We start from the raw sequence: 25,141 nt of genomic DNA on the forward strand, positions 1-25,141 counted from the left end.
TGACCTCCGCACTTGCGATGAAGTTTCCGTAGGTGCGGAACCCCAAATGTGGTGGACCCCTCGCAGAAGCGAGATCTCTGGCAGAAAGAGGGCCAAGTTGAGGGTTTTATCCCATTTTCAATTTTGGGAGTTTTGGAGCTCGGGAGAAGGCGATTTTGTGAGGATTTTGAAGAGGAAATTCGTGGGTAACGATTCCTAACCCTATTTTATTTATATTTCATCAATCTAAAGTAATTTTCTCCATCTAATCAAGGAATTTGAGTGAGAAAATGGGAATTTGGGGGAAAAGTTCCCCAATCGAATTTTTGGATTTTGATCGGGTTTTAGGTGTCGGAATTGAATATTTTTGAACGAGTGATATTGCGAGTGAATGGGTGTTCTAAATTGGTAACCCGATTCTGAGACGTGGGCCCGGGGAGGATTTTTTGGACATTTTTCTATTTTCTTGCCTTAGCTCTGAATTTATTAGCTAAATTAGTTGATTGTAGCTTTATTTACGTTATGTAATTGATTTGATTAGATTTGCGCCACTCGGAGTTGGATACTCGTGGCAAGAGCGTGATTTCGGATTGATTTTGAGCTTAGTTCGAGGTAAGTGGCTTGCCTAACCTTGTGTGGGGAAATTTCCCTTAGGATTTTGGTACTGTAGTTATATGAATGTCGTGTACGTGAGGTGACGAGTGCGTACACGTGCTAATTGTTGAAAAACCCCCGTTTTCATTAAGTAATTAACTGTTTTTTCTTTAATTGAGCAATACTAGTATATGTAGCCTCCTGTTTGGCTTAGGAAAGCATGCTTACATGCCTTAATTGTCTTATCTGCCTTAACTACTTACATGGATTCTGTATAGCATGTTTAGGGTAAGAATTACCTGTCTTCTTTGGTACAAAATTGCAAAACTGTGGATTTTCCTACCTGGAAGTATTGTGTATATTGAATGAGTTGTGTATTTATTTTTGGACTACGAAACGGTATTCCGGGAGATCCCCTTGCATGTTTATGTTTGGGACTACAGGACGGTATCTCGAGAGATCCCCCTGTACTAGATATTTACTTTGGGACTACGGAAAGGTATTCCGGGAGATCCCCCTACACATTTACGGGACGGCATCCTAGGAGATCCTCTGTACATTTACGTTTGGGACTACAGGACGGTATCCTGGGATATTCCTTATTTCTATCTCTGTGTACTGAGTTATTTCTTCCTGTGATTTCATTTTTTATTGACTGTTAGCATTTCTAACTCTACTGCGATAATTCATACTATTTTATTTTATTATATGTATAACAACCAGTAGAGCTCTGACCTGATCTCGTCACTAATCGACCGAGGTTAGGCTTGGCACTTACTGGGTACCATTGTGGTGTACTCATGCCCCTTCCTGCACATGTTTTTCGTGTGCAAATTCAAGTACTTCTTCTGAGCCACACTTCAGTGAGACGAGGCGATCTTAGAGACTTCGAGGTATATTTGCCGCATTCGCAGACCTAGAAGTCCCTCTCTATTCCTCCCTCAGTTATAGACTCTATGTATTTCTTCGTTGATAGATTTCTGGAGTTAGAAACACTATGTATTTCTGTAGCTTGTGATTCATGAGATTCCAGGTTTTGAGAGTGCTTATGTTCAGTTCGAGAGTGTTTTATTATATATTTCGAGTGGCATTTTAAACTCCTTTATTATATTTACCTGTTGAATTGTTAGTTTTCGTATCTTTGTTTCATTTCTGCAAAAAAAATTAGCTTACCTAGTTGTAGAGACTAGGCGCCGTCACGACAGTTCATGGAGGGAGAACTTGGGTTGTGACAATGTAAAAGTACTTTTAAATATATAGGGAATAAATCAAAGTCCTCTTATTTTTTATCTTATTTCTTGTTTGAATGATAAGTTAATTTGTTTTACCGTTTGGAAGTTAATAAAAACTTTAAATACTTGTACCAGAATGAACAGGAAACGTCCTCTTCAAGAGTAATGTAAATATAAGGTCCCTCTCTTATGAAACCTCATAGTAAAGGGTAGATTTCGGAAGTGTTTATGCCCGAAATCAAAAGCTATCGGACGTGAAAAGATTCCTGAAGCTTTGTTAGTTAAATAAAAAAAAATTGCATAATACGTACGCAAAGAGTTTCTTTTATTAATTAAAATGCCAAACTGAATAAATATTTTTGGCATAGCTACAAAAAGTAAAGAATAATATATACATTAGTTCTTACTGCCAGAACCCGAAGGGAGAGAAGAGTTTTCTTTTTCTTTATTAAGAGAAGGTTGTTCTACTTCTGGTTCAGAGCCTTCATCTTTGTCGCCATCTTCTTTAGCTTCCTCTTCGATTCTCGAGTACCCGGAGTTAGTATTCAAAGAGTCAAAAGAAGCAGGCCGAGCAGGGAGGTTCTTGAAAGCAGTTGTCTCCAGTTCACCAGCTTGGGCAATGCATTTGTCGATGTTAGCAATGCCTTCTTTGGCCTCCTCCAAAGTCTTTCTCTTCGTGTGATATATGGCATAGGTTTTCTCGAAGAGTATTGAATTTTCTTGATCCTGGAGTCTAGCTCAGAGTTTTTTCGATCTTGGATTGAAGCTTTTTATTTTCTACTTTCATAATGCTGATTTTGGAGACAAGCTCAACATTAGTGGTCGAATGAAGCTGATTCTCCTTGACTCTTTTAAGTCTTTACTCCATTCTTTCTCTCCTCTCCTCGGAAACATTGGCCTCCTCGGTTTTAGAGCGTAAGATAGCCTCCAAGTTGTTAACTTGTTCTATGAAGGCGGACTCGCGCTCGGCAGCAGAGCTCGCAGTATCATGAAGTTCGACCCACTTAGCCTTTGATTCCTTAATATTTTCATGTATCTAGGCAGCTTTTTGGTTGTGAGCCATCCTGTCTTGCTCGGATTGCTGCAACCGAGCCTCGAGATTATCTTATTTTGCCTCCAACACCAAGAGGCGCTCGGCAAGCTGATTTCCTGCAGCTAAAAGCTGGTCTCATTACAAAGTAAGCTCTTGGTTGTCCAGAATAAACCTTTGCAGACCCTTAGAAGTAAGAAGGTTGGCCTGAAAAAGGTCAATGATAAGGTTATTAATGTGAAGTGCAAATTGAAAGAAGATGGAAGAAAGTTAGGTCGCTACCTGTGCCAAGCAATGCATGCTATTTATTAGACACTCCGTATAAAGAGAGTCCATTTTTCTCCAATCTTTTTCTAAGGCCAGTGGCTTCAGATAATTGGCAAGCTCCGCCGGCTTGGAAAGTATGTGGCACTCATTCGAAACTGAAAGAATGACGCTTCGTTTTCTATGAGGGTCCGGAGTGGGTGACGAGTAAGTACTTCCCAGATTTTCATGGTCGGGTGGCCGTGGAGAAGGAGAACTTCCTATTCATTGAGCATGGCCCAGTAGAGAAGAAGCAGCTAGTGTAGATGGATAGGTAATTGTTATCGGCTCAGAAGTTGGTGGTGGAGGAAGGTCAGAAATTGAATTCCTTTGACCAGAAGCAACTGAGGGAATTCGAAAACGAGATGAAATATTTTCAGTTATTTCTATTTTCCCCCAGAGTTCTTGAACTTCTTCTAGTGGTGGAGTTTGGAGATCTCCCGACTGAGTGTCCGGTTGAACTGATGAAGATCTTTTTCTCTAAAGATGAGCCTCTTCGTCATTAATTCCTTCTTTATCATCAAGGACCATTGTGGCCGGTCAAGATGGTGTTTCTTTCATTCTCTTCTCTTGAGTCCCACCCAAGGAGGTCTGTTTCCTCTTTGGTTTCTTGTTTTTGTATTGGGGACTCTAGGATGAGGTACCTTCACCGGAAGTGCGAGTAGATTTGCGAGCTCTCCTCCGGTTAAGGATATTCTGTAGTAACAGCTGTTGATACCCAATTTTTTTCTATAATACTTTTTAAGTGCATATATAACTTCAAAACTATGCATTAACATCGATTGATATTTTTCCATAAATTCTACATTTTATAAATTAACTTATCCTAGTATTTTATTTATATAAATAATTACAAAATTGCATCACAAATGACGTTATAGTATATCATGATTTAATATTGCCATTTATAGTCGTATTAAGTTCAAATTATTTCAGAAATGGCCAGATTCACACTTTTGGTTAAAATTGCAATAGTTTTGTAATTATAGCTCATGCATACATTATCACACTATTTTAACATAAAATAGCTCATTGTATTTTTTTAAATATGTAATAATTGTTTTAAAACATTTCTATGCATAAAAATTATTTTTTATAATCTGTTAATTATTTTATAAAATATTTTTTATAAATTGTTTGGGCATTTAACAAATAGTCCTATTCGATTCCTAATATTTTCTAGACCTAACCCCTCAAACCAGCTCAAAACCTCTTTTAATTTAGCCCAATCCCCTTAGGCCCAAACATAAACCTGCCCGGCCCAATGCCCCATCCAACCTTATCCGTTGATCATTTTGATCAAGGGTCCACAACCCTCTTACCTTAATTAAACCTAAATTACCCCCCTCCCCCCAAAAAAACCTCTCATTTCTTACCTATCACTCGTCGTCATCATCTCCCTCTTCTCTCAAACTCTCTCGACCTAACCCTAGTTCTAACACGTCATCACCGGCGTGAATCTTCTCCTTATAAAGCTTCCCTGGCTTCTCCAGCTAGCCTTGGACCTCTACACGCCATGGCTCTTTGATTCCTTGGATCCTTGAGAAAATCTCAAAGAAACCAAGTAGTTCTGGGTTGAAACTTCGCTCAATAGCCTGTTTCAGGCCATTTTTCTCGACCATGAATAAGAGATTTCTCTTTATTTTGTTATGAATCTATGGTTTCTAAACCTATGCTCTCATCTCTGTTATGTTTTCTAAAAACCCTAGTATACTACCTTCGATCATTTCCAGATCTGTATAGAACTGAGATGAATCAAGCACTATTACATATTTTTCTCTGAAAATTTCTGGTTTTAAATCGATTATTCTTGCTTTTCCCTAAAACTAGGGTTCATTACGAGTTCTTTTTCAAAGGTCTTCTGACTTCTAAATGTTTAATCGATTCTCTCTTCATCTTCTTGACTAATTTTTGCAAGAGTACTCGAACCCTAGTTGACTCTATGTAATATACTGATCTTTCCAATCTTTGCTTCGATTTTGGGTCTTTCCGTGTTACCAATCATATTAATTTGCTCTGTATTTTCTGACTTACACATTTTCTTTGTCAAATCCAGTATTTTGTGGTTTTGCCCTAATTAATCTCTTTTAGGATTTGAACCTGCTTTTTTCCAAATTCAATGTTTCTGTGAGGTTTTACTTAGTCTGATTTCTATTTATGGAAATCAAGTAATTCTTTTTGGAAATCAGTATTCTTTTGAAAAGTCTTGTTGATTGCTTTACTTTGTTAAAGATTCGTATGCATAGACTTTATTTGTTTCCTTGTTTGTTACTTTAATTGGTCATCTCTGCCTTAATTACTTGCCCATATAATTTTGGGATTCTTACCAATTCTTTATTTGGTATGGTATGGTCTCCTTTGCCTTAATTAAACCCATGTTGTTACCGTTAATCAATTACCCCTAATTAGGGGTCTATTCCAGACTCCCTCATGTTAATTGATTATTCGACCCTATGATTACCCTTAATTGACTAATTTCTAATTCTTTTACCTTATTTGTGCTACTCTTGAACTGCTATATAAGCACTCTTATTTTACCTCTCAAAGGATGAACACTATGTTCAGAACACACATTCACACTCAAACTCTCTCTTCTTTCTCTGCTACTTGTGATAATTATTGGTCTAGTTGGCTAAAAGTCAGGGCTAGGCATTGGAACTACACCTGTTTTATACTCTGCACTTTCTTCTTTAACTGGTATGTCTCTAAGTTAAATTTTGAAAGTCAACTCCATGTGTTCCATTCCTACACTAGTTCAATTGGCTATGTATCCAATTTGTTTCCTTGTTTACTGTTTTATTTAGTACGTCTAAATTCTGCCTTCTCTTGTTCAATGTGTAATAAGCATGTCTAAACTTCACTTGGTTATTTGATACTTTTCCAGTATGCTTACTTAGTCCCTGTTTACCCCCTTTAACTTGTATGATCATGTTAGTTACTTAGTCTCCTAATGCATTCGATTGTCCCTAATTGTATGTCCAATTCTGTCTAACACACCCTTGTCTTCAACATGATTCTGCTACATTCTTTCTCTATGTTTTAACTGTATATTACCATAACTGACTTGTTCAGTGGACTTCTAGTTGTTCTGTGCATTTGTTTTCTCAAATGTTTCCCTATTTATGTGGTTTCAACTCTATATGTTCCCAATCCCTTTCACCCCTGTTTGTAAATCTATTGGCTAAGTGTCTGTGAATCTGAGTATTCTATGATTAATTGGTTGTTTGCTGAATTTGCTCTCCTCAGAACTGATTTCAAAATTGTTCTTCTACTCTTAGTATTCTCCTCAAACTGGTCACTCCTAAAATTGTTTTCTGTTTCTGAAATTCTTTTCACTTCTAAAATTGTCTCTACACTGTTTTTTACTAAATCTTTCAAAACTATGTCAAGCACTCTCACTTTACTCTTAGACTATTAGGTTCTGCCCCTCTGGCGTGTGTACTACTTAGGGATCCTTGAGATTCCTCTGAACTCTGGCACACCAGGGCTGGCACTTCCACACTACACATAATCAATCCCTATTAGAGAAAAGGTCTTGGTGTGAGCATTGCCTGGGATCCTTGAGGTCCTTAGGGAACTTTGACACACTAGGACACCCTGTTGGCTATGAGACTTTTGGCATCTGAGATTGTGTTGAAGGCCTGGCATTCCCAGGTTTACTTTGGGCCTGATTCAGGCTCCCTATAGTATAGTTTCATTTATTTATGTAATTCATTTGATTCTGGTCTATAATAATATTCTTTGTAAATCGATATTGGGGTAATTAGTAAAAAAGGGAGGGTTCCTATAAGATTTTTGTGGGAAATCGGGTAGAAATCCTGCTTTAGGTTTATATTATGATTCGCAATAGAAATCATGCTTTAGGATTATGTTGTGCTTATCTGCAATAGTAATCATGCTTTAGGTCTGTGTTGTTTGCATTAGAAATCCTGCCTTAGGATACTCACGTTTACTGCCTTTGCATATTAGAAAACATGTTATAGTTCATCACTTCATTTCTGATTCTGCATAAATTGTCACCACCTGGAAATCCCGTCGTTAAGTTATTACTATAATCATGCTTAATAAAATGACCATCTCTCTCTATGCATTAGAAATCCTGCCTTAGGACTCTATTTGCATTTTCTTTAAATAGTATCTATCTATGAATAGGTTTAAAGACAGCCCCAACACATAGATATCATGTTCTCGTATAAATATGCATGAAATTAGCTTTTGTAACATTAAACGCCTAGATCAGCATGTCTATAGGATTGAATAACTTCAAATTATCTTAGTTAGTTCCCAGAATTATGATTACGTACAGACCCACGCCTAGGCAAGCCTTAGGTAATTAATGGTCTTATAAAACTGTGAAATTATGCTCTACTTATGTGTGAAACTGTCCAGGTTTAACAGATTCTAAATCGATAGGCAAACACGATTAGGTTTATATGCTGCATATTCTATGTTTGTGAGGATCATTTAGATACCATGTTCTAGGACTTATCTGAAATTACCTGAAAATTGTGTTTAAGACGTGCTACTTATTTGCTTATGTGTGGAGGTAAATATGAGCCCCTTAACTGTTTCTCTATTTGATAGTCCTACATGTTCTTTGTTGTCGCTTAGATTTTACCCTTTAGACACCTTAAGAAAGTCTAGAACAGCCTGAAATTAGAGGTCCTAAACACCTCCAGGACCACAAGGAAGGGATGGGTAAAGCACGCTTAGAGTTTGCTAATTAAAATTGCCTATATAACCACTAAAGGGAGGGTAATGGGTAGTAAAAGGATATGATGGCATGTGCATTAATGCCACGTGTACCCTCTATTTGAAGATGGCTTACCCGGTATTGTACAGATGTGATCCTATAGGCTAACCAACTTAGGACTTCCCTTCTTAAATTTACACATGTGTGCTTAGACTGTCTAAACTTTCTTGATTACATATGTGTGCTTAGACTGCATAAACTTCCTTTATTTGCAAATATGTGCTTAGACTGCTTACCTGTTAAATGACTAATTCACATAACTGAGTTCGGCCAGGACCCACCGTTGTGGACCGCGAGGGGTGCCTAACACCTTCCCCTCAAGGTTATTTCGAGCCCTTACCCTAATCTCTGGTAATGCAAACTGGTTACATGAGTTAATTGCTCTAGATGCCCTAACACACCTTAATCCGTTAGGTGGCAACTCTTCAAATATCCAATTCCCAAAAGGAAACGAGTTGTTTCCAATAAATGTCGAAACCCGGACTCCGCGAGAAAAAAGGGGGCGCGACAACAGTTTAGCTTCGACCGAGTTATCGATAGCCTCAATGTCGGGTCAAACCACGGATCCCTTCGAAAGTCCTGTGTGACACAAGAAGTCAGTTAAATCATTTCCAAAATATATTGAAAGACGGGAAGAAGAATTCTTGCTTACCATAATTTTTGTCTTTCCACCCATATTTAGGAGCCATTTCTTTCCACCTTTGGAACTCTGATATAGTAATATCCAGAATTCTTTGTACCCATTAGGCCATATCTTGAACCGGCGATGGCTTCCAGTGAATAGCTGGGAAAAGGTGAATATAAAATTAGCAACAAAGGAATATGTTTTTAAAAACATGAAAAGAAAAAAAATACTCGAAGACTTACATAAGAGATTCCATAATTAGGGAAAAGTAGGCGATGTGGCCAGGAGGATATCCCTGGTAGCAATGATAACGAACCGTTCCATCCATCCACGGTCGTTGTTATCATCGACGTTGGTGAGAAGATCATAATGACCACATTTGCTAAATTTTAGCACACTCTCACGGAAACTCTTTGGGGAGTAAGGTTCATCATGTGTGCAAGAGTCAGAGTTTTTCCAGTCTCAGAATGCAACTAGAGGAGGCAAGCCACCGTATGCCACGCGGATGGGCCTACTTTTGCCAAGCATATCTGGCACCGATGGCATAATTCTAAGCTTATTGGGTCGATTCCTTCACCCACTCCCAAAGTGAAAGGGCCCAAAGTGAAAGGGTTTGTATACATACATGAACCATGATTTGGAGAAGGTGACCATTTCTACCTCACTGGGGGTGAGGATTTCAATGCTAGTCCATTTACACTCATCATTCACGACAGGGATTCTAGGAGAACGAATGGAAAAAGGATACCTATTGACAGGCCAGTGTCTATCACTTTTGGGATTTGCAGATTCTTTTTGTTCTTGAATGTCAAATTTCGTGCTAAGGTGAAGTGGTATGATGGTGTTTACGGTTAGAGGTTCAGACTTAACATCAACCTCTTCTGTTTTGTTCTCCTTTAGGCCTCCAGCGAAGAGAAGGCCAGAGTTCCCCAAGGCAGCAGTGTTAGAAGACAAAATGGTAAGAAATTTATCAAGAAAAATTTTACTGAGAAATGTAAAGTTTTCAGTAGGGTTCTAAGGTAAAAAAGAGAAGAAAACGAAGTTGTAAAAAGTAAAGAATAAAAATGTGGAATAGTGGAGAAGTTATAGACGGCAAAATTCGTAGTCATGATTACCTCGAGAACTTGCAAAAAATATTTGCCAAATCGCGGGGTAACACGTGTTCGGGTCATTAAATGCGGAGAGATGTGCGTCCTTTCAAATGTTAAAAACTGTTTAGAAACTTGCCCGCTAAGGAAAGAGATTTTCTCTACCTCGCATTGACACTAAAGTATTATCACCGAAAAGCAGCGGGACTATCTGTATACTGTAAAATTGGTTAGTGACAGTTGGACGAATAAAGAGATGACACGTAGAGTTGAAGACAAGTAAGATGTGAGTCAGCAAATAGTCAATTATGGTTGCAAGTATGTGACTAGTACCGGATGAGTCTCAAAGACATAGTAGTCGACGACAAAGGTTCAAAGTATTGACATCGGGTAGCATTTAATGAGCGGCCGTTACAGAGAATATTTGCATTTTTATAGCCAATTGTTATGCAGCTATCAATGACGGTTTTATTCTCATTTAAGAGTAGCTTAATTTGGGGATCTTGTCTCCTTAAATAAGGTTATAAATAGGAGAATTAATATCCATTGTAGACACGAAACATTCTGTACACAAAAGCTACATTCTGCTCTCATTTTATAACACTATTCTCAGTCTTTATTCTTGAATATTGTTCTAGCTTTTGCCATCGGAGAAGCTAAACACTTAGCCATGCTTGTTTTTTCTTTAATTTTATCTCATAACCTTATTTCTATTTTTATTCATTTCGTATTTTTGGGTCAAATCGATTCATTTGTCTCGAAACCGCGTTATAAATTCAATTGTACCGTTTTACAGGTAAATAGTGGATTGCTTTCATGGAGCTTTTTGGTGGTGCTATTGGGCTTGAGATTGTATTGGAGAAGGAAAAATAGAGAAAGAGAGTGATGAAGAGAGATATTGATCAGTTACCAAGTTAAAAGGCCACTTATTTAATACTAAAATGTATAAAAGTGGTAAATAGTATATCAATTTGTTATTAACTTAAAAATCCAATAGTGAAGAAGTTGTTGTAGCTTATAAATTACGTAATTCCTCTAATTAGAATCATAGAATCTCTAACTAGCTACTTTGTAAATTTCCTTGAATGAATAGTGTGGTAGAAGCTACGCATGCTACTAGAACAATAAATTGTACGTACAACATTTATTTTCACCATCTAATTCTTGTATACGCATTATTTATAGCAATAGACATATATTCTACCCGACACTGTTGCATCAATTATTGTAGCTGCGTCCTCACTTTTCCACCTTCTATTTCGTACAAATTGATTAGAAAACCAACAACAACAAAAAAATAGAAAAAAATCAAAGAGAACCCTCATAGATGATGAGGGCTGGTTGTAGTTGTAATAAAGGAAAACACATGTATGTGACAGATCATTAGATATGGTAATCTAGCTTGGAAGCAGGTAAGATTCAATCTTTTTTGCGTTGCTGACTAAATTGCGACTAGTTATGGCTGACGAGGATATATAGTAGCGTCAATATTAATTGTTACAATTCACCTTGTACACGCATTTGGATTCTGTGGATCCTAAAGTTTTACCTTCTATTCTAAATTGATGTTTGTTATATCTCAAGCAGACAAGCAGTATCAGACTATTGTATAAATTTTGTGGCAAAGCTGTGTTGAATGATATATATGGTTCAAAAGTATGTTCGTTATTGATTTTTGTCACCTAAGATTCTCAAAGATGTCTGAGATATTTGAACGCATTGTGACAAGAATGGGTGGCTTAGTATTAATCTCGTTATACTAGCAACTCGCAAAATTCTAAGCACGTTATTAGTTATTCATGTCGCAAAAATTGTTTATAGAGTTGCGAGAGAAGCCTCAAAATGGTGTTAAGTTATCTTACAGAGGGCGAATAGTTGTGTCCCGAGCTATGTATGCTGACAACAAATGGAGCATTCTGGATCCAGTCCAGAAACAAAAAAGATTTTGCCTTAAACTTCATTAAATACTACTCCAGTATTTATTTAATAAATGAGTAAGGTGAGACGAACTTAAATTCAAGCAACTACTGTAACCTAATAAATGAATATGGAGAATTTGAGTTGGAAAGTATTATATGATGAACAAACCAAGTGAACCAACAGCGCAGAGGTAGTACGTAAAGAAACCAAAAGTTGATAGACAAAGTAAAAAAGAAATATTAATGCGAGGATGGAAGAGAGAGAAGTTGATTAATTAAAAGCGATGAGCACGGGCTTTCTCATCTCATTTCCTCGCCCTTCTGCTTCTGGTATGGCGAAGATAGATGAGTACACACTTCACCAGCTCATCACCAGTTCCTTCTTCCTAGCTTCTCTTATATTTTACTTGAGACAAAATAATGACATGTAATTATTCACAAAAAGTAGAATTAGTAATATTAAAAATAAGATAGATTATGTGCAAAAAGCAATAACAAGTTAAATTAGTTTTGTTTTTGCAATATTTAATTTAAACTAATTACAGCATAATCAGAAGAATTTAACTGATTATATATAACAGGTTATTACGTACTCTACTTATCAATTTTTTTATTGTTGTTGCCCCCGATTCAATCGATCGGGGAATCGAATTGATTATAGAAACATGAGTCTAATTAGTCGCTTTATTAGTGAACAAGTTACATTTGTTATTGTAGGTCAATTTAAAAATAACAATAACACATCATGCACTATATATCAGTGTACAGCTTAAACTTTTTGTTGCATGCTTGTACTGTACGTCTCTTCTCGGCTTGCAATGAGCTGTGTACAAATCTGCCGCCTCTACTACTCACGAGCCTATTTATAATCCCCTCTTCTTTCTCTTCTTATAAAGCCCCACATTATCAAACTCTCATTTATAGAGCCTATTTCCACACACACACACATTTCTACAGAAACTTCATACAAGAAAACTTTTTTAAAAATGACTGCTGCTGCTTCCAATACACAACTTTCCCTTAAACTCATATATGTTTGCCTTGTTATGCTGTCTTCTCTAAATGAAACAGTGGGAATCCGCCTACTATATGCAACTAGTTCCGAAAGTAATTTAGCATTGAGCTCAATAAAGATAGGTGGAGAATACATGATACTGAAACCCGAGCTGATCAGTCACAATAGAGTACGCCCTGTTTTCCGTGGGAAGGAAATCAAGAATTGCCTGCCTAAGGGGTTCAGGCATGCGTCTGGTCCAAGCCGGTACGTGAACTATCATATATTTGGCTCACTTGGATGTTCTCATGTCAAGAATTTCAACCAACCTTAGGCGCACACCAATGTTATGAGAATTTGTCTCTGATCTGGCTTGTGGGTTTTCTCACTATACTGGAGTTTCTTGTATACAGTATACTCTATATAAGCTCATTATACTTTACTAGATATAACGATACTTGTCAAAAAAGAAAAATGAAAAATTCATTATGCAACTTTGTTTCTGCTTTTTTTTTGTTCAATCCGTTCCAGATTCTCCTGGCTTGACTTCACTTTTCTGTACAGGAGGCCGAGCTAGCGTATAAGGTGTGGGTTCGGCCGAACCCAGTCACTTTTACTTAGACATTGTAATTCTACTAGGAAATTCATTAAATAAATATAAATATTTACTTACGAACCAGTAACTAAGACGAGTTATGGGTTCTGTGGCAAATTCAGAACCCGTAAACTTCATAGGAAGGACTGGTGGGCATCATGCAGTTACTTAGTATATATTTTGATTTGAATAACTACCGTGTATATGCTTTCGTTTTGAGAAATACTTACTTCACGAGCTATGCTAATTAAGTTTATAAGTGGACTTGTGGAGTTAAATATCTGAAATCAACCAACGTACTATTAGCTATACGAAGATCATATTAGATATGTAAGCTTCTGTACCACGAAACCAAATTTTATACAGAAATGAAACTTTTTTGGACTTCAAAACCGAGTGACCCCTTTAAAAAAGGAACAGCAACCTGTCGAAAGGAACTTCAAATTCTTCTGGAAGGGAATAAGCATAAGTTTCTTTCTTTTTAAAGGGACTAAACACAAGTAACATGCACATGGACAAGCCTTAAAACTTATCACTCCACTCAATTTCTTTTCCAAGTTCTCAGGTTGTTATTTTTTTGTACACTTCCCCGCAAATAAAAGATTCACTAATTGGAAACACGTTTAGACGGATTATTATTTCTTATGAAGATTACATCTGGAGTTCAAACATAATAAGAGTAATAAATTGGATCATGTTAGTTTTGAGCTGGCAGAAAATTTGGTAGAAACAAGGTTGAGCTTCTACCGGGACATAATTTCTGGCATAAGCAGCTCAATATGATTTTAGAATATCCTGTTCCATGCTAAACCTAAAACATGAAATCACGTATATATGTTGGTGGTTAAACCAAAAATAGACCACATTCGCAAAAATTCACGCTATTATATACTGTGTCTATTTGTTCTCATACATACACCAAGTAATTTCAACAAAACCAAGCCCGCGATTGGACTTCCAATTAATAAAGTCAGAGTAACACCAAGTTTTAATACACAAAGGCATGCTGTTCCTCAAACAGGGAAATAATAGAGGATAATAACAAAGTGCCCACTATATTAGCAAAGCTATTGAGGTCTTTAAAAATGTCAGAGAACCTCAAGATAACAACATTAAAGAGTAGGCATAAATAAACCAGAACTTAAGCAAGTAGCCCAACAGCTTCCAGAAAAGAAGCACTAAATCCAGACATTGTCCTAGAAGTAAATTGTTTAGGCAACTCAATTGCAATAAGGAAAAAGATATGTCGCAGCAGAATAACAAGATAGTCAATAACTTTAGCTATACAAGTCATCATCATCAGCTCCAGCATTAGAAGTTGCAAAGGGGTCAGTTGCATCAGCCCCACCACTTGCCTCAGCAAACCGAAATTCAGTTCCAAAACCTCGAGATTGCTGTAAGGTCTGAGCAAATGCCTGGTATTTACGTATATCTGCATCACTCACACTTCGTCGTGCATACTTCATAGACTCCTCAAAATGCGAGGGCGTAATCTCTGCTATCTCATCATCAGCATCCTCATCCATAGAATCAGGATTCTCGCTTCGTTTCCTTTCCTTTTCTATATCCTGTAATAAGAACACCATTTGACAAGGATTAGAACGTCAAATATGCCCATTAACTTAATTTTGAAGAAAGTGGTTATCCGATTGCAAACATCAATATAAGATGCCAGATAGCATGTTAACATGGAGTTTAAAGCAAGAGACACACAGCACATTGTTGTTTTTCAAGAATGGGGAGGGGATAAACACTTGACTTCAGATATTTGTTTCGGTAAACCAGTGACACTAGAGAAGACAAAAGCCATTAATAAAGTACGGCAGAGCACCTTTTTTTATAGCCAAGTACAGCAGAGCACCTTTGCTTCAATATTCAGCATGATGACACAAAAAAAAAAAACTAAAATGTTGTCCTAGAAAAGTATCAGCAGTGGCAAATCCACCTTTGCAGGAGCATGCTGGCACATACACGCATACAAACACACAATCATGCACACACATGGTTGACATATTTTTAGGGATATATCTTTATACTAAGTGACTCTCCACCCACTAATTTAAAATCCTCGATTTGCCTCCCAATATCAGTAGATGTACAGCAGTAAACACAGATAAAACACTGCAAGAACACAGTTGATGTGACCTCAGATTTAAAAGAACAAAACCAAATATAATAAATTAAAGAGCAGATGAAGAGCATACTTTCTCAATGTTCTCCCTTATGGCATATTTGCAGGCCCGTTGACAGATCTCAGTGATATCAGCTCCACTGAATCCCTGAGTATATTTGGCAAGAGCTCTCAAATCGACATCTTTTGAGAGCGGAGATTTTCTAAGACACGCCTTGAAAATCTGATGGCGCGAGTCTTCATCTGGGAGTGGGATATAAATTAACTGGTCAAGTCGACCAGGTCGCAGAAGTGCAGGGTCAATTATATCAGGCCTGTTCGTGGCCCCAATTATAAAAACGGTCTTCTTTGCGTTCATGCCGTCCATTTCAGTCAGAAGTTGGTTCAGAACCCGATCAGCTGCTCCACCAGCATCTCCAACACTGCTTCCCCTCTGCAATAAAATCAAGCACCATTCTTAGTAAGCAATGATACAAGGATAACTTCTTTTTTTCTTTTTTGCCCTCCTTTTTTACAGACTTATTTACTTATATCTACTTAATCGGCAGATTGGGATTTGTGCTGCCACAAAGTCTAGGAAAATCCATCAAAATTTGCTTGTGTTTGCTTACAACCATTTTGGTATACTCAAAAACTATTTTACCTGAGTAGCAATAGAATCGAGCTCATCAAAGAAGAGGACACAGGGTGCAGATTGTCTGGCCTTGTCAAAAATTTCACGGACATTGGCCTCGCTCTCTCCAAACCACATGGTGAGCAGCTCAGGTCCTTTGACACTGATGAAATTGGCTTGACATTCATTTGCAATTGCCTTGGCAAGAAGAGTTTTCCCACATCCTGGAGGACCATAGAAAAGAACACCTTTTGAAGGTGACATACCAAACTTCTCGAACTTCTCAGGATGCTCCACAGGGTATTGAACAGTCTACATGAAATGAAACAAGAGCAGTGATGAAACCCTCTAAACCACGGAACTTATATGAATGCATCAAGTCCAATTTATTGAAGTCAATTACCTCTTGAAGCTCTCTTTTGACATTTTCAAGGCCTCCAATGTCTTCCCATGAGACATTAGGCACTTCAACAACCTGCGTATAGTTTTCACAAAAGAACCGAATAAATTTGTGAACTAAAATAACAAAATCCATTTATTCCATCCATAAACCCCATACAGCAGAATGACAAAAGAATCATGACCAACAATGGGCATTGCACATGATAAGGTACCAAGCCAAATTACATAAATGGGTCGTAATAGGCTACTTACTGTTTCACGCAATGCGGATGGATTGCTTGTTCCTAGAGCAGTTTGGAAGTGCTCATTCGTGACAGCCATTGAATTCAATATTTCAGCATCAATGGAATCATCTTCAAGATCAATGACATCCATTTTCTCTCTAATACACTGAAGTGCAGCTTCAGTGCAAAGAGCAGCAAGATCTGCACCGACATAACCATGTGTATCTTTTGATATTCTTTCCAAATCGACCTGCAGAATCAAATATTCATCATTATGTCACAAGTTGATCACAAAACAAAATAAAACAAAAAAAAGAAATATTCAATAAGTTGGCTCACTTCTTCTGCAAGCTTCATATTCTTGGTATGAATACGAAGAACTTCAAGGCGTCCAACTTCATCAGGAACACCAATGTCAATTTCCCTATCAAACCTACCAAACCTTCTGAGAGCAGGATCAATGCTGTTAGGACGATTGGTAGCTCCCATAACTATGACATGAGCACGAGATTTCAATCCATCCATCAGTGTCAGGAGCTGTGAAACAATCCTTCTCTCAACTTCACCATGTGTCTTCTCTCGCTTGGGAGCAATTGAATCAATTTCATCAATGAATATAATAGATGGAGCATTTTTCTCAGCCTCTTCAAATGCCTTCCTGAGATTGCTTTCACTCTCTCCAGCCAATTTGGACATGATTTCCGGTCCATTAATGCAAAAGAAAAATGCACCTGTTTCATTAGCCACAGCTCTGGCTATCAGGGTCTTCCCAGATCCAGGGGGTCCATAAAGTAAAATCCCCTTTGGTGGTTTCACACCAATGGATTTAAAAAGCTGCGGATGCCTCAATGGTAATTCCACCAATTCACGAATCTGAGCCATCTGTTTTCTCACACCACCAACATCATCATAGCCAACTTCGTCCAGTCTCTCTTCATCCTCCCTTTTAACAGGCTCCCCCTCGCAAAAGATTTCTGTGTCTGGAGCAACAACACAATACTCCCCAGGGTCAGTCTCGATGACTTTAAATTCCACACTTCTCATCCCTCCTCTAACAAGGAAATTGTCCCCTTTCCTCAAAGGACGATATGCTTCCAAAAAGTAAGCTGCAAAAAAGAAAGATGTTTAAAATTGAGGTCAACACAAACAGAGCTCACAAATTTCCTTCAACCTCTATTTTTCACAAATTTGCTAACAAAGAAGACAACCCTCTATTTTTCACTGCCAATCGACAAAATCAAAGAGTAGAATGTACAAAATCTAGGAAAGACCATGAATTGAAGATAATTTAAAAATAATGGAGAATTCCAAAAGAGATGCACAATAGAGGAGGGCAGGCAACTCCACATTCAGCCAAAAAACTAGAATTCTCCTGTACTACCATCTCAAAAGTGATTTATATTATTAATCTCGATTCTAAGCAGAGAAGTGATTTATAGTATTAATCCTGATTTTAAGTGTAGCCTGGATGAGACTCGAAGGAGACTGAGTACATTGTAAATAATATCATGATAATTGCATGAAAATGCATCGTGATACTACACCACTATGCTACCAAGAATAAAACCTTAAAGAGTGTCAAACTGCACTTGCAATTGGAAAGTAACACACTTACGTTTCAAGAATGCATCAAACAAATCCCCGGTGAGACCTTCTATTGTATCATCTATGGGAAGTATGTGCACACGTTTTCCATACTTAACATCTGGACATTGGTGCACAGACACAACATCTCCAAGCCGAACCCTCAAATTTGAACGGACAACCTTGTTCATCCTAATCTTTGGCTCATCGCACGTTTCGTCAGCAAGGGCAATGACAACTGTATCCTTCCTTTTCTTCCCCTGGATAAAATGCAGCAGAAAACTAAAGAGTCAATTGGATAGACGGGCAGCAAATATGCAAACAGAATCAGAGAGGTAACCTCATTTTTAACTAGTTAAAATTAACCACAAGCATCATGAGAAAATTACAACCATTGGTTTTTAATAGAGGCAAAAAAAAGCGCAAAAAGAAAAGCGCCAAGATCAGTGGGGCTTGAAGCGAAAAGCGAGAATTAAAGCACATGCTTCTTTAAAGTGAAGCGAACTATTTTACGAGAAACTAAAGTACCCCACATATATACATATATGAATGTAGTACAGTAATTATACTCCTCAAGGTTGAAATTAAAAGAATCGATGGTTTCTCATAAACACTTTGCGCATCATTGTTTGAGCGCACACTTATATAAAGCAAGAATATAACAACTACGCATAATTCATCATGTCAAACTTGGTTTCATTTGCTTCGAAAGTGACAGTATTCTCAAAATGGTATATGTCTACTAAGATTCAGAAAGTCTTATTCCCTAATGATGTAATATAGCCGAATACCAAGCCACTTATAGAACCCACAGACATCTGGTCATCAAGGACAGAGCACAGACTCAATGACACATCGTAAGCTAGAAACCCTGATTATCCCCCGTACTGACAAGGACAAGCTAGCTTGTCACACTTGACTAGAGCTACAAATCCAAGTAGCAACGCGAAATATGAAAACAAAATCGAAATCCACTATGAAAACAATCTGACACTCTAAATTAATACAAAATTCTAAATGTACCAATGTTCTACACAGATCTAGAGGTAATTGAGGCTCTAAAACATATAGGAAGAGAGTTAGAACCACACATCACAAAATTCACTAGCATACGCAGCGGGAAGCAGTGTATAAATCAGCAATCAGTCAGCTATACCTCAATCTGAAATTAATTAGAGTCAGCTATAATTCTCTGTATATGTTTTGCTATATTCTAGTCCATTTCATGCCAAAGCCAAATAATTTGCCTTTTTAAGATAAAATGAAGGATTCTCTACAACTAGAAATCTTCTAATCTCACACTTATCCTTACACTGACATATAAGTCTCTAATCCACCAGATTCACCAACAAATAACAAAGCAATTTAGAAGTTGAGCTAAGCAACCAAATAATCAATTACTAGAAAAATTACCCTCAATGTAAACAATCAGATTATCCACATCAAAACCCTAAAAACTTGAGATTTAGGGGGAAACCCCTAAAAAGGTAGAATAATTAAAAACCTTGATGAGAATTGTATCTCCACGGAAGAGCTGGAGCTTCTCCATGGTGGCAGGATTTAGGGCAACGACGGAGTTATCATCGTTGACCGCCTCGTCAACAACGAGCCGATTCGGAGACTTCTTCCGCTCCAAAATCGCCGTAGAGAAATCCTTCTTCGCACCTTTTCTGAAAAGTAAAAAAAAAATACAGATCTCAGAACTTTCTAGAAACGATTTCAATGTTAAAAACAATTCAGTCGGATTAACCGATCGAGAATATGTGAAAACGAAGGAAAGAGTACTCACGAGTCAGATGACTCGGCCTGGTGACTCATCTTCGAAGCGTTTTCGAGATCTAAATTAGGGCGCAGCCGATAAATCGAGAACAACTGCGATGAGAGAGAGAGACTTTTGCTGGAGAAGAGAACAATGAGTGCCAAGAAAGGATTTATGGAGGAAGTGATTTTATAAAAAAATTACTCCTAATTAGAAATTAGAAATGGAAAAGAAAAACGAGTAATAATATTAATAAAGGAAATACATAAATACGGACTGGCTACTGGTTTCCTATCGGTATTTCCTGCTTTTGGACGGTTCCTCTGAATTTAGTAGGTATTTCCGTATTTAACATTAAGGCTTTGGGTCGAGCATTAAGGTTGTAGGTTAGAGTAAAGTTGTGAATATTTCTACAGCATAATAAAGTAAGACTAGCTAGTTAGGAGTTAGACTAAGAATGTCATTGGTCGTCTATTGATGCAGGGTTTTACCTGCTAGTTTTTACTATTCCAGCCATCTATTTCGTATTTCGTATTCTGTATTTCATATCTCTTATATTGCTGTTATTTTATTATGCATTTTTATGGTACTAATATATCGGCTCCTGTTGCTTTTTTTGAGCCGAGGGTCTCCTGGAAACAGTCTCTCTACCCTTCGGGGTAAGGGTAAGGAATGCGTACATATTACCCTCCCCAGACCCCACTTGTAGAATTATACTGGGTCGTTGTTGTTGTTCCGTATTTAACATTATTTGAGTTTGAGAAGGAAAATTGTATTTTGAGGTTGAAAGGGAAATTTTTTGGTGGAAAGCCGAGTTGTGTTTGGACAGAAAGTTGCTTTAAAATATAATTTGATAAGGATTAGGAATTTTTTATTTGAAATTCATTTTTAACCCACTTTTTTGGTGTTTTTACTGGAAATTCAACTAATGAAATTTGGCATTTACAAAAACTCATGGTCAAACTAATTAGCATATTTGGTCAAGCTGAAAAAATCAGCTTGGTTTGAGAAGTGTTTTTTTCAAAACTACTTAGAAAAGAAGTTTGTGTTTCGCTAATTAATTTGAAAAGTATTTTTAAGTAGCAATTAGTGTATTTTTCTCAAAAGTGCTTCTTGGAAGAAATTACTTTTTTCTGCTTCTCCAAAACTGTCTCTGCCTCTACTCAAAAACACTTTTTTTCCTTCAAAAAGTTTGCCAAACACTTCAACTTTGAAAAAAAAATACTTTTTATTGAGAGAAAAAAAGTATTTTTCAGCTTGGAGAAGCTTAGCCAAAACTGAATATAATATTATATGTCAATAATATTAAGCCAAACTTGTATAGTCTAGTTTTGCGCTTGTTCGATTGCAAAATAGCCAATTAACATAATTGGAAGAGGAAGTGACTTGACTATTTCTACATTAATGTGGGTAGAGTAGGTAAAGGATTGGGATTAGCGTTTGCTTAAGCCTCATTTGTTTTGTTTTTTTTAAGATTAACACATCTGAATCAGAATATCAAGATGTGTATTAAGATTAAGACATATGAATCTGAATACACATCTGAATATTAAGATGTGTATTAAGATCTAAATACTAAATAATTAATATTGTTTGATTTTTAACATCTGAATGTATAAAATTTATCTTTATTTGAAAATTAATTTTAAAAAATCATTTAAATGAAATACTTTTTAATCGAATATTCTATCAATAAAATATATAGCTTTAAAAAATATGATAGTTACCGGTGGTGATGGCTAACGGTAGTGCTTGTGAATGTCGACTAGAGGCGGTAGTTGGTGGTAGTTTTGGTTTATGGTGGTGTTTCGCGATAGTAACTAGTGGTTATTGGTAATGGTGGTGATTATAATTGAGGGTGGTGGTGATGGGTGGTGATAGTTAACATTGGCGGGTGGTGGTGGTAGTTGTGATTGAGGAAGGTGGTGGTGATGGTGGTAGTTTATAATGATAGGCAGTGCCGGCTATAGTTGTTGATGGTGATGGGGTGGTTAGTTGTAGTAGTTGAGGTGGATGAATATTGGTTGTGGTTGAGAATGATGGTTGTGGTGATGGTTGGTGGTGGTAGTTGATAATATGGTGGTGGTTATGATTGAGGATGATGGCGGTGGTGGTTGTAGACAATAAATTTGGCATCGAGAAAATAAAATCAAGACCGAAAATATCGCAACAATCGTAGTATTTTATTTCGAATATTTGAGTGTTACAATCTCTATGAATCCTCTGATTCTTCCTTCCAATAGTAAATAAATTCAAGAGCCTTTGAGCTTGATCTTGAATATGTATTTGTTACCTCGAACGATGATCTTGTTCTTGAGCTTGAGCTTGATTGCTTGAACTTGACCTTGATTTGTTCTTCGTTCTTGAACTTGCACATGATTTCTTGAACTTGAACTTGAAGCTTGAAACTTGTGGAGGAATTTGCAGCGTTTGATCCACGAGCTCTTTCTTGCTTCTTGTTATAACTTCTGGTGTCTTTTCTGAGTTATGAAGACCCCTATTTATAGTTGTGGAAAGGAAGAGTTATGATAAGAACAAACTCTTTCCGACCAATCATATTGAAGTGTGACATGGCCGCATTTGATTGGCTAGAACATGTCACTTGCACACGTGGCGCGATTTCATTGGCCTTTTAGTGCGACTTGGCATGCCTTGTCATTTTGACACGTGGCACGATCCTATTGGCTCTTTTATTTGACTTGGCGTGCCACATCATTTCACGCGTGGCACCAAACTGGGCCTCCAGGAAGATGTCATCTTGGGCTTTATGAAGTGGGCCCATCACTTTAGCCCAATTAAATGGGCTAGCCCAATGGATTAAGACTTATTTATTTAATTCATATATATATTAGACTTATATAATTAATTCAATTATATTAGCCTATAATATTTATTTGGACCAATATATCTTCAATTTAAATATAATTCAAATTATTTTATGGATTTAAATCCAATAAAATTTAAATATCTACAAATGCCCCCTATTTCAAGACTTGTGAGAGTGTCAATATTATGACTAGGCTTGAAGTATTAACAAAGGCCATTAGCGCCTTTTTTCCTTGTAAATGATTTCATGGATTTACTTATTCATGCCTCCTTCAAACGTAACTTGAGGTAAGTCATTTTGTCCAATTAGGTAAAGAACTTATGAATGAACCATAACTCTTATTTAAGAAATAACATCTTAAATTTTGAACCAAAGTAATTTCATTGTCATAATTCCTTTTGCTAACTGAATCTAATAACCACACGTGACCACTGTCCAATTTAGAATAGCTTTTGTAGATTTTGATAGCTGGAAAACCCACTGTCCAATATTAATTCGAAATCAAATAGCTTTAGCCCTTTAATTGACGTCTATTTGGATACGGAAGTCTGGCCACCAAATTCATGTTGGAAATTAATTTGCCGCCTTTAATCTGATCCCACATCGGCAATATGTTATAGCAAGCCATATATGAAGATCTATATAAAGTCATATGCTCGTAATTGTTGAGCATCAATTCGCAGCTTTTGCAAGCTAATTGAGTCTAATTTTGTGGACTCGAAAGCGGTGACGCGAAGGTAATTTCTTCTTCTTTTTTTGTGCTTTTCTTGTTTTGTCGCCCTTTTTTTTCTTTTTTTTTTGTAGGTCAAACGAGAAGGATTTGTTCTTGTTCAACAAGATGATCCACGCATGAAAGAGACAATCTTGGGGTGTGAGGGGATGAGTATTCATCCTTGCCCAAATATCGGAGGGATTACTTTCACGGCCCGACTACCGGAGAGATTACTCTCAATGTGGCCCGACTACCGGAGAGATTACTCTCAAAATGGCCCGACTACCGGAGAGATTACTCTCAATGTGGCCCGACTACCGGAGAGACTACTCTCAAAATGGCCCGACTACCGGAGAGATTACTCTCAAAATGGCCCGACTACCGGAGAGATTACTCTCAATGTGGCCCGACTACCGGAGAGATTACTCTCAATGTGGCCCGACTACCGGAGAGATTACTCTCAAAATGGCTCGACTACTGGAGAAATTACTCTCAATGTGGCCCAACAATTGGCGAGACCAACTTAAGGTGCAAAAGGGCTCATATGTCCACCTTAAGATTGGAAAGTTATAGTTCCTTTTAAGGACAAACCCGCGAATAGGCCAACTTAAGGTGCAAAGGGACTCATATGTCCACCTTAAGATTGGGAAGTTATAGTTCCTTTTAAAGACTTAAGGTGCAAAGGGACTCATATTCCACCTTAAGATTGGAAAGTTATAAAGCTTCAACTCAAAGACGACATCAACTTGAACACTTGGAAAACTTTGAAGATTTGGCGGACTTTGCAGACTTCAACTCGAAGATTTGAATGGCTTAAACAATTCAACTTTAAGACCGACGAATTTGAAGACTGAAACTTGAAGACCGACGAACTTGAAGACTTCAACTTTGAGACTTGGAGGGCCTAAATATTTCAACTTGAAGATCGGCGAATTTGAAGACCGACGGACTTGAAGACTTCAACTTTGAGACTTGGAGGGCCTAAATATTTCAACTTGAAGATCAGCGAAATTGAAAACTTCAATTGAAGACCAACGGACTTGAAGACTTCAACTTTAAGACTTGGAGGGCCTAAATATTTCAACTTGAAGATCAGCGGATTTGAAGACTTCAACTTGAAGACCGACGGGGTTGAAGATTTCAACTTGGGGACTTCATCTTGAATAAACTTGAAGACTTCAACTTGGAGACTTCGAGGACTTAAATATTTCAGCTTCTCTTTTGCTTTACATCGTTCGACTTTTATCTTAGTCGAATAATTTTCAGCTTTACGTGCTTGTAACAAATGATTCATGTCTTGTCGTGGGAGAGTCCAAATAATGAATCATTTCATGACTTCAATATCTAAGATATATCCAATACTCAGAATCAAAAACCTTCAGAATCGCGCCAGATAATATTTTGAAACCAACTTAGATTTCACCATGTTGAAAATTTTAGATTTGCGCAGTCTCACCAAAAAATTCATATCTCGGTGTAAAAATATCGAAATTGCAAACCGTTTGATTTCAAGAAAACTAGACTTCAAGATCTAGAACATATCCAAAATTCTCAATCAAACAACTTCAGAATCGTCCCAGATAATATTTTGAAATCAACTTTATATTGCATCATGCTATCAATTCCAGATTTGTGCAGTCTCACCAAAAAAATTCATATCTTCGTGTAGGAACGTCAAAATTAGGAACCGTTTGATTTATTGAAAACTAGACTTTAAGATCTACAATATATCCAAAATTCTCAATTAAACAACTTCGGAATCGTCCCAGATAATATT

At 37.2% G+C, this 25,141-nt stretch overlaps 1 protein-coding gene across 1 annotated transcript; it reads right to left on the reverse strand.

The window, feature by feature from the left end:
- Positions 1 to 14,038: 14,038 nt before the first annotated feature.
- LOC107800043 (cell division cycle protein 48 homolog) lies at positions 14,039 to 20,151 on the reverse strand. Its single transcript, XM_075219522.1, has 9 exons — positions 19,856 to 20,151; positions 19,571 to 19,736; positions 18,098 to 18,326; positions 16,822 to 17,588; positions 16,511 to 16,732; positions 16,260 to 16,331; positions 15,887 to 16,168; positions 15,317 to 15,676; positions 14,039 to 14,680 (listed from the first exon to the last, which is right to left on the reverse strand). Exons 1-9 carry the CDS (start codon positions 19,882 to 19,884, stop codon positions 14,390 to 14,392), a joined length of 2,418 nt encoding a protein of 805 aa, XP_075075623.1. The 5' UTR covers positions 19,885 to 20,151; the 3' UTR covers positions 14,039 to 14,389.
- Positions 20,152 to 25,141: the final 4,990 nt, after the last annotated feature.

Source organism: Nicotiana tabacum, chromosome 8 (genome assembly GCF_000715075.1).
Source record: "Nicotiana tabacum cultivar K326 chromosome 8, ASM71507v2, whole genome shotgun sequence".
NCBI classification, from domain to species: domain Eukaryota; kingdom Viridiplantae; phylum Streptophyta; class Magnoliopsida; order Solanales; family Solanaceae; genus Nicotiana; species Nicotiana tabacum.

What these genes read in the sequence shown, in the direction of transcription:
- LOC107800043 (XM_075219522.1), bottom strand. Translation starts at nt 19,884, where the DNA reads ATGAGTCACCAGGCCGAGTCATCTGACTC. An exon ending in CAGGCCGAGTCATCTGACTC is followed by an intron (nt 19,737 to 19,855) that starts GTGAGTACTCTT and finishes TTTACTTTTCAG; the next exon opens with AAAAGGTGCGAAGAAGGATT. An exon ending in ATATGAAGCTTGCAGAAGAA is followed by an intron (nt 16,733 to 16,821) that starts GTGAGCCAACTT and finishes TTGATTCTGCAG; the next exon opens with GTCGATTTGGAAAGAATATC.